The following is a 10651-nucleotide window of genomic DNA, read 5'->3' on the forward strand; positions in this document are numbered from 1 at the left end:
AGCAGGGTACAACTCTGGCCCTGGCCAGACACATCTCTGCCATTGAGAAACCATTAGTATTTGTTTATTCTATCATCAATCACTTATTGACCACTGTGCACCAGGCATTTGGGCTTTGGTGAAAACAACACAAAAATCCTCACCCTTTTCAAATGTGAAGTTGTTGTGGAGTTACCAGAATTAGGGAGAGGGTGGCCAGTGTGGTGGTATATATATGCCAGAAATCCCAACACTCAGCTGGTGGAGGCGGCAGGATCAGGAGTTCAAGATCAGCTTCAGCTACATAGTGTGAGACAGCTTTAACTACATGAGAACCTGTCTCACAACAACCAAAACGTTAGCAGTATGTATGTATGTATGCATGCATGTATGTATGCCGCTGTTCCTCTACTCAAAGTAAAGAAAATCATTTCCTTTTCAAAAACAAAATCCTGCCGAGTCTGAAGGACAGTTTGTCTCTCTGTCTAAATCCCCCATCTTGGGTCAGGACAGAAGAGTGCTTGCCTTTTCTCCTTGGGCTTTGACCCCAGCTACTACCTGGAGGTAGCCTCTGAGCCAAGGAGTGCCTCACAGGTTCGGGCTTACCCTGCACACAAGGAAACTGGTGCCTCAGCTCCCTTTCTGTCTGGGACTCTTTTCTTCCTTCCTTACCTGCACTCTTTGTCTTGTTTTCAGCAGGCCTGAGGTCCACACTGAACCCTTTCTCTCCTACCATATGCCATGCACCATAACCGCTCCCTGGAAGGCAGCGTGACCGCCCCTGTCAAATACTGGATCTCAGGTGAGACTCCCTGCTCTTGAAGTTGGCTTGGGCAGGGACTGAGAATGGTGGGTGACCCTCGCACTCCCCTACCCCAGGACTGGCCTTCCCGGACTGGGCCTACAAAACCGAGTCGTCGCCAGGCTCCCGGCAGATCCAGCTGTGGCACTTCATCCTGGAACTGCTGCAGAAGGAAGAGTTCCGCCATGTCATCGCCTGGCAGCAGGGAGAGTACGGGGAGTTTGTCATCAAGGATCCAGATGAAGTGGCTCGCCTCTGGGGCCGCAGGAAGTGCAAACCACAGATGAACTATGACAAGCTGAGCCGGGCCCTCAGGTGAGAAGAGGTGGCCAGCAGTACAAGAGGCAGAGTTCAAGGAAAAGGGCTGTGGCTCCTGGCCCCCTTGGCTGCTTCCCACTGTGCCAGGGCTTGGGAAATGCCCTTGCTGTGGGAAAATGGCTGGTGTCCTCCATTATCTGCCAGACTGATGGAGGAGACACTGAGTCCCTTCCTTCCTTGATTCTCTAGGTATTACTACAGTAAGAGGATCCTGCACAAGACCAAAGGCAAAAGGTTTACCTACAAGTTCAACTTCAGTGAGCTCACTGTAGCCAGCTGTCCTCCATGGAAAGTGTGGGCACCCTCTGCCCCTCACCTGCTGGTGGGGTCTGCTGCATTGTGTCAGCCAGCCTTGGTGCCTGTGGCTGTGCAAAGCGAGGTAGGCATGAAGGCAGTCGTGTCCTCAGAGCTCTGGCAGGGCCTGTCCTTCTGTCCTGAAAGCCCCAGGCCACTCTCCACCTTAGAGACCTACTGGTCTCCAGTGTTCTTCTGTCTTCTAGTCCCTGAGCACTCCAGGATCTCCTCTTTGTGATCCACACCCACCTGTGAGGAAGGATGATTTCTGTGCTAGGCATCATGTTTTAGTGGGAAGGATGGGGGTACAGGGAAGGACCGAGGCATCTGAGACAGCAGGCAACCCACAGCAACCACTGACCGCTTAAGAATCAGTTTGGAGCCGGACAGTGGTGGCGCATGCCTTTAATCCCAATGCTCGGGAGGCAGAGGCAGGTGGATCTCTGTGAGTTCAAAACCAGCCTGGTCTACAAGAGCTAGTTCCAGGACAGCCTCTAAAACCACAGAGAAACCCTGTCTCGAAAAAACAAAAAGAAAATTTTAAAACAGAATCAGTTTGGGAATATTTTGTCATATTAACAAGTGGATGACAGTTCTGGTATGTCTTAGAAGACTAGATACCAGAGAGAGCCTGTCCCACCGCAGCCTCCTTTCTCCTCTCTCTTTAGCCCCTGCATAGCATGCTGTATACCCACCGGGCCACAGAAGCGCAGCTGGCTAGAGAAAGGACCTCATGGGAGCCACTGGAAACCTCTGGGGAGAAGGGGAACAGAAACTTCAAGGGTGAGTGTTGAGGACCAAATTGGTGGGGATCTTAAACAAAAGAGGGGAGTCTCCTAGGGCCCATCTGGCCAAGCATATGCCCAGGGAGGCAAGCGACAAGAAATCTTCATTCATTCAAATGTTTAGTGACTCTATTTACTAGGCACGGGGCTCAAACACGAAAGACGGACAGTTAGAAACATAGTCTGGGAGGAAGTAGAGATGGGAGGGTTACTAGTTCCTACCGATGCTGGGGGGCACAGAAGGGGACTCTGGGCTCCCTGGAAGTGGGGAAGGAGGGCAAAGATGCCCTGGAATAGGAAAAGAGAGATCTGTGAGCATGTGTGGCACATCTGGAAGGTGCTACTGTTAGTGTAGCATCAAGGAGGGTGGGAAGGCAAAGGAGGTGTGGGAGGCAGATGCCAGGCCAACAGCTACCCAAATCCAAAAGGTCTCAGAAATCATTTGAAGACGGCTGGACTTCCTATGGGCGGGGGTCCAGGAAGAAGAGATACATTTAGATTTTCATCTTATTTTTTTGTTTTTATGCTACGGGTGATGGGCCTCTATATACTCATGGAGTACTCTACCAACTGAGCTGCATCCTTAGTCCTTAGATTTCATTTTATAAGTTATGAAAGGTTCCAATCTGACAATGACTTGACTTGGGATTTCTAGACCTTCTGGTACAATACAGAAGCAATAGGCATTCTGTGAAAGAAAACATCTAGAATTTTGAAGTTTGACCTTTCCACTGGCTATCACTAGGAGGTGCAGGGAGCTGCCATTCCAGTCATCCACCTATCGTGACAGTAAACAGCACACTGCTGAACTGACTCATTCTGTAGGTTATATACACCCAGCACACTCTTGACCCATATTATTTTCAACTCACAGAGCGTTTATCCACCTGTAACCCTATCATAAGTCAGTGCACATCTGTATGCAGGCTGTGTGTGGCTGGAATTAGAGGAGGAACCAGGCTGTCATTGGAGGGCTTTTAATTTTGTTTTCGCTATTTTTAAATTATGTGTAGGGGAGTGTATCTGCATGCGAGTATGTGCACATGAGTGAGGTGCCCTAAAGAGGCCGGAGGCATTGAATACCCGGAAGCTAAAACTATAGGCAGTTGTGAGGCCTCTGAGATGGGTTCCAGGAACAGACTTCAGGGCCTCTGGAAGAACAGAAACCCTCTTAACCACTGAGCAACCTCTCTAGCCTCCGTTGGGAATTCTGTTGTTACTGTTGTTGTTGTAAGACAGTCTAAGAAGGAGACTATCGTGTTGTGGGATGAAGAAGGAACCTCAGCTGACGAGAGGCTGACAGACAAAGCTCATATTATCCTTTCTTCTCTCATCAGATGTTTAAATGCCCCCTGTTTAATGTCAGGGTCTGAAGTTCAGATGTGAGCAATGCTGCTTTTCTAGTGCTCTTAGTCAAAGGCTGAAAGGTGGTTACTAATGGATACACAATCATAACTGCTGTATGGCCAAAGGGGACACAGCAGGTGCTAGGGACAGCATGGAAGACTTCCCAAAGCGACTGCGAAGACACCCAACATGCACACAGGCTCAGCTGAGCTTAAGGGAAGAAAGGAGAGCAAGAGCTTAAAAGCTTAGGACAGGAAGAGGGACTGGGAGCAAGCTAGTGTGACACTTCATGATGGAGTGAGGGAGGGGAGGACATTGGTAGAGGCCAGTGACTCTCTAAGCAACCAGGCCAGGCTGCCTTTGGGAAAATCCAACCCAGGCATCTTCTGCAGAGGCTCATGCCCTCCACTGCGGCAGTTTTGAGGGTTACGGCTGCCCACCTTTACCCACCCAAAGTGTGGGCCACGGTGCAGGCTGGTGGGGCCATCAGTCTGGTATCCTAGAGCTACCTAGCACATGAGGGGCTTCTCTGTTTCTCCACCCCACCATTCCCCCAGCACCAGTGCTGAAGACACCAAACTTGCCCCTTTGGAAAACTATAAGCCCCAACATTTGTACATCCTTGCTTTCCTACACGCACACACACACACACACACAAATATACATATACACACACATACATACACACACAAATATACATATATACACACAAATACACACATACACACACAAATATACATATACGTACACAAATACATACACACACAAATATACATATATGCACACATACACACACAAATATACATATACACACACAAATACACACATACACAAATATACATATACGTACACAAATACACACACATGCAAATATACATATAAGCACACATACACACAAACATACATATACGTACACAAATACACACACACAAATATACATATATGCACACATACACATACACACACAAATATACATATACACACAAATACACACATACACACAAATATACATATATGCACACATACACACACCCACACACACACACACATTCTCCCTCTCCTTTCTCTGTGCTAGGGCCCAGGCATGACGGTTTTAGGTCAGCAGAGGGCTGGTAGCATTCATGTGCCATGCTCCTGGACTGGAATCCCACTGCCTGCCCTCCCTCCACACTCACTCAGACCCTGTGGTGCCAAGAAGGAAGCCACTGTTGGTTAGGGGAGCACAGGGACACTCAACCAGATTCAGGAAATGGGGACACTCCAAAATATCTCCTCCACATGCCTACTCAGCTACAATGTGGACATAGCCCTGAACCCAGGAGCTCATGGAGTTACAACCTGTCTGTGGGACAACAGTCCTGACCACATCTAAGGGCCCAGAGGGAAAGACACTGACCGACAGAGAGATGACTCTGACTTTTAATCTCTCATAAATCTGGCTTGAGAAATATTCCTAGCTAACAACTGGCTGTATTAAGTAATACCTGATCTGCTTTCCCAGTTTTTACTTACTATATCACACCTATGTGACCCCATTAGTCTCTTAGTTAAATGATGTGGCCTTACACCCCCGCCCCCCAAAAGAAATAGCATTCCAAGAAAACAGAAAAACATGGTAAGGAGCTCTGTGTAGCCATTTCCAGAAAGCCCCACCTGGGTAACCCCTGTGGGTGGGTGGGGGGCTGGCAGGTTGGGAGGGGAAATAAAGCAGATTGGGAGGGAAAAGAATGAGGAGGCATTTTTGAGGAGGAGAGCTATGGGACTAGTATCTGACAGAAGGTCAAGGCTGTGGATCCCACGCATGGCCCTAGGCCTCACAATCATGAACTTCACAGGCCCCTTACACATGCCGTTTGCTCTTAACCAGGAGAGAGGACTTTATGGATGAGAAGGCACAGGCCTTCGTGTTCAGGTGACAAGGACTTGGTTCCACAACCAGTTCTCTACCCAGCTAAAATCTGGAGCCTTGGAGCAGGGGTAGCCAGAGTAAAGACAGACAGACTCACTGGGTTAGCACATACACTATTCATTCAGTCTCCATACATTCATACTGAGGGCGTGATCTGTACCGGATTAAGCCTGGACTAGACTCAGGGGGAAATAGCAACGCCAGGGACAGCAACATTAAAGAAATAGACACGTACCTAACTATATGATTTCTAACAGAGCCAGGTGCCCCAGGAAAGGCAAAGGGAGAGAGGAGAGCAAGAGCTCCCCACAAGGCTGGCAGAGTCTCTGGAAGTTCCATCTAGGAAGAGTATGACAACCAAATAAGAGCAAGCAAATGGCAAGGAACAAAAAGAAAAGGAGGGAGAGGGGCCTCCTGCTCAGATGAAGGGGAGGGAGAACTGGTGCCGGAGGGGGACTCTGAAGTAAGAAGGAAACAAGCTGGAGCACCACTGGGAGAGCACTTAGCTAACAGGCAGGGGCACTCAGGAGATTGGGTTAGGTTGATCAGGAGTTCAAGGCCATCTTCAGCCACAACAAATCCAAGGCCAGCCTAGCTCGAGAGACTGTCAGAGGGAAAGGGGGAGGGAGGGGAGGAGGCTGGGGAGCACTCAGAGGGAAAGGGGGAGGGAGGGGAGGAGGCTGGGGAGCACTGGGGAGGGTGCCCTCTTGACCCTTTCTCTTTCTCTCTCTAGGTTTTGGCTCAGCCCTGGGCCCAGGCTGGCGAGGCTCTTGCTGCTGCTTCCTGACCCTCCAAGGTGACCTTCCCAGCTTTGCTTCCTTCGCTGCTGTTCCCCGCCTCTGCTGTGACTTGACCCTCCCCTCAGGGCCCATCTTGCCTCCTTTCTCCTCAGAGCAGCCACTTTCAGGGTCCTCCAAGCCTGGTCCTCGGCTCCCAGGCCTGCTGTGTATGCCAGGTACCTGGCATTTCCCGGAGCTCCCCCTGCTGGCCAGGCTGAGACAGGGCCCTAGTGACAGGCTTCAGTGCCCATTTCTCAGGCCTGAGGAATTGCTGGTAAATCCAGGGCCAAAGGGTCACCTGGGTTCCAATGGGGGACTCTCCTCAGAGATTCAGGGACTCGGACTGGGGAAAGGAACTTCTATGTCCCCCAATCCAGAGACCCTTAGAGCTACGTGGCCTTTGGATCCCCCTTAGTTGGAGAGAAAGCGGTCAAGGGGGGGGCCCTCCCCTTTCCTCCAACCCCATTTTTGCACCTCCTCCTAGCCAGGACCTGGAGGGTGAATCTGGGCCAAGGTGGGGCAAACATGGGCATGAAGAAACTGAGGTGGTGCCCCGCCCCTCCTATCAAAGTGTTAGCAGACTAAGACGACACTATTAATTAATAATTAATGAGATTAAGCGTTCCCATCACTGAAATACCCCATGCCGAGGAGGGAATGAAGGCACTAGGCTGGGGCAGACATGGCTTGTTGGGTTTAAGTCTTAGGGTCTCCTTCCTCTGGATTCATTTCCCCGTCATGTCTAAGGTTTCCAGGACCCCTGCCACCCCTTCACGTGTTTTTCTGCCCTCCCTCTGACTGCTCAGCCACTAGGAGCTTCTGTCCCAGGAAGGTTCTTGCAGGTGCAGAGCGAGGGAGGAGTTGGTGTTCTCATCTCTGCAATACACCTTGCTAACTGTGAATAAAAACGCCCTTAGCCAACTGCCCTCTTGACCAAGAGACTTTCTCCAGTGCACCCCAGGCTTGGCTGTGTCCCTTCTGTGTTCCCATCATTGGTGGCACTAAATACAACCCAGGAGTCCTGCTGGGAAATGCAGAGGGGAGCCTGAGGCTTGGCATGGGACTGGGATCCTTTCCTTTACTGTCACACTTGAGAGAGAGAAAGGTGAACCACACAGAGGCTCCAGAGCTCTGTGGAAATGAGGGAAGCCGGACCCAAGCAGCAGAAAGAGCAGGGTTCTTTGCCAAAGACCTTAAGACCCCCGTAGAGGAGCGCTGGGCAAAACCCTCATGGTCAAAGTGGAAAAGGAAGCTGGTACTAAGCTCCCTCTGCCTCTGCTTGTGTTCCTAAGGGTGAGCAGCAGAGCAGACTTGGCGTACCTGGAGTTGGAGTATAGAGAACACATGAGAGAGAGGGGATTCTCTTAAGGAGATGAGCAATGTGGAGGGCTGTTGCACAAGCCAAGGCCGCTGAACCATACTGCTTTCCTGCCTCTAGGCTATCAATTACAGGGCTTGGATTTGTTCTCTGTCCTTTTCTGTGGAGCAGCTCATGAACAGGAAGGTTCCTCTGGCCATTCCAAGTTCCCCTTGGAGCCTCTCTCATATTTACTTTCTGCAGTCTCCTGGTCTTGTGACCATGCATTGTCGGTCAACTAGAATGGGTAAGAAGAACTACAGAGGACGAGTCATAACCCTCATGCACAGAAAGGCCAAGATGATCTCAAGGAGAAGGGGTCTCTGTCTCCCTCCTCAGCCCAATGTCAGAAAACAAATGCAGCTCTTTCCCAGTGTTCCCCATGGCCACAGTGAAAGCCACTTCCCACTTCCCCCATCTCAACACTGACGTCTTATCCCCAGGACTGCAGGAACCATCCCAGGGCTTTCCTATTCCCTTCTCAGTGTAGGTGATAAAGCAGCGTTGCCTAGCACAGCACCGGGAAGTGGACAGCACACTCATTGGGTCCACCTCCTGTTCAGAGTGGCTAGCCCTAAGGACAGGGGTTTCTCTGAAAAAGAAATTATGCGTTCTCTGCCTGGTCCCCACCTTCTCTTCAGTGGTGTGTGGTGATTGTAATGCCCATATTTCGGTGATGGAAACCGCTGAGCCAACATTCTATGATTGCCCTTCAGGTTAGGCAAAGCCCACCATAAGGACTCGCTTCCAGGTGGTACTCTCTTTGCAGAAGACCACACACTTCAGTGACGCAGATCTTTTCCATCTGGCACCCTTAGCATTTTCTACTATGTAATTCATTGTTATTGAGAGCTGTCCTATACACTCCTGAGTACGTATCCAGAACATGGGTCCGTACCCATAAAACAGTGCCAGCACCTGCCTCTACCCAGTGCTAGATGTCCCCTGGGAAAAGGGGACTGCTCTGGGTTGAGGATTGAGGTCCACTAAGGTCAGCAAATCCACTTTTTTTTTTGTTTTGTTTTGGTTTTTTTTTCCTGGCAAAAATGGCAGCAGCTTCCAGAAGAGATTTTGGTCTTCATGTTGCAAGAGTGCCCTCTGGTGGCTAAAAGCACTGGAAGAAGTTTGGAGGCTTAGAAACAATAGCAGGTGTTCACTGCCCTGAGTGAATGGCAGTGTGGGTAATCCCTATCCTCTCCTTTTCATTCCCGAGGGAAAATCCATGTATCACCCTATGTTAGACTCAATCTATGACATTAGGCGATTCTGTCCCTGTAAAATGTGCTTGCATGAAGGTAGGCGGAGGAGATCGATCACGGCAGGCGGCAAATATGCGGTGCACAAGACTGCTGCTGTTGGCACACCCTGCCCTGGCACTCTGCTCTAAGTAGATGTGTGGCCTAAGATTATAAGACATGTGTCTACAAGAGAGTGACAAGTTGGTTATAATCATTTCCAAAAATTAGGCATTACCATTGAATTACTACACTTTACATGACCAGCCTTGCATAGTAGGTGTAGTAGGTTTATTTACGCTGATATCGCTACAAACATGTGAGCAATAGAATCATATTGATGTCACTAGGAAGTACATATAATCTTATATGACCATATTCATACATACATACACATATATACATATATTCACACATACATACATATACATATATATTCACACACACCAGCAAATGCAATTCAGTAAACATTTATTAAATGCTTCCTATGAATTTGTTTCTTTGGTTGCTTGCTTGCTTGGTTTTTGGATTTTCGTTATTTATTGACACAGGCGAGACTCACTATGTACCCCTGGCCAGGAGCTTGCTGTGTAAACTAGGCTGTGTTCAAACTGGTAGCAATCCTCCTGTTTCTGCCACACGAGTGCTGGGATTACAAGTTTGTGCCACTATTCCCAGCTCTCTACTGTGCTTAAATGTAAGCACTGCTGTCGTTAGCATAGGGACACGATGAAAACACAGGGTGAAAAGGTGTCATTGTAATGGATTTAGTCATTGTAATGGAAGCCAGGAGTCACTCAACTGACTTCCAGAAAGGGTTGTTTTTTCAAAACTGCATTTAAACACCACTCACTGTGAGCCAGCCTGTGGTGATTTTTGAATAAAACCCCTATAGGCTTATGTATCTGCCTGCTTAGTCCCCAGCTGATGAACTGTTTGGGCATGGTTAGGATGTGTGAGCTTGTTAGAGGAAGTGTGTCACTGGGGGTGGACTTTGAGGTTTTCAAATCACATGCCAGACCCTCTCTCTCTCTCTCTCTCCCTCTCTCTCTCTCTCCCCCACCCCACCATGGATGAGGTAAAGTTTGTCAGCTGCTGCTCCGGTGACAGGCCCGCCTTTGTGCCACCACACTCCCCACCATGATGATCATGGACTCACCCTCTGAAACCTTAAGCAAGCCCCCAGTTAAATGCTTTCCTTTATGAGCTGCCTTGGTCATGGTGTCTCTTCACGGCAACAGAACAGTAAGACACCACAACAGAACAGTAAGACACCAACCATGTCCTATGTGCTTCCTATATGTCATTTCAACCAACGTAAGGGCTTTAGGAGGGAGGTCCTGTTATTATCCTACTGTGCAGGTGAAGACAAGTACAGAGAGATGAAACAACCTGCTCCAGAAGCATTCCTGGCAAGTGGCAGAGGTCGGGTGCATAACCAAGCAGTGTCCCCACCGTCTGGCCCAGATGCTCCTCCAGGATGCCAACTGCAAAGCAGAGCTTTCCAGAGTTACCTGTCACCAGCCTAAGACACTTTCACACCATCTGGACAGAAGTCACAGGTAGTAAAAGCTCTTTGAGTGCTGGTCTCTGTGTGACTCTGATTTGACAGCAAAGAGGAGCAGCAGTAGGTGGTGCTCTCTTGTGTAGGCTAGGGTGCTAGATCTCCTGCTCTATAGGGGTTCTAGACCCCGGAAGTCAAGATTCCTCAAGCCTTCTCCCAGGCTCTGCCATTGCTCCACCACCAGCACCAGCTCACCACCATCCCCCTGCAGTGGTTGATCTTGTGCTGTTCATCAGTTTCTTCAGCTTGGAGCCTAATGTTGCAACAGCTCAGGGAGAGGCA

The 10651-nt window shown here is 49.4% G+C and overlaps 1 protein-coding gene across 1 annotated transcript; it reads left to right on the forward strand.

Annotated features, from left to right (window-relative positions):
* Positions 1-720: 720 nt before the first annotated feature.
* Etv3l (ETS variant transcription factor 3 like) lies at positions 721-6628 on the forward strand. Its single transcript, XM_051198861.1, has 5 exons — positions 721-781; positions 859-1096; positions 1289-1478; positions 2062-2182; positions 6168-6628. The coding sequence occupies exons 1-5, from the start codon at positions 721-723 to the stop codon at positions 6626-6628; spliced, it is 1071 nt and encodes a 356-aa protein (XP_051054818.1).
* The last annotated feature ends 4023 nt before the right edge of the window (positions 6629-10651 follow it).

Source organism: Phodopus roborovskii, unplaced genomic scaffold, assembly GCF_943737965.1.
Source record: "Phodopus roborovskii unplaced genomic scaffold, PHOROB, whole genome shotgun sequence".
Lineage (NCBI taxonomy): Eukaryota > Metazoa > Chordata > Mammalia > Rodentia > Cricetidae > Phodopus > Phodopus roborovskii.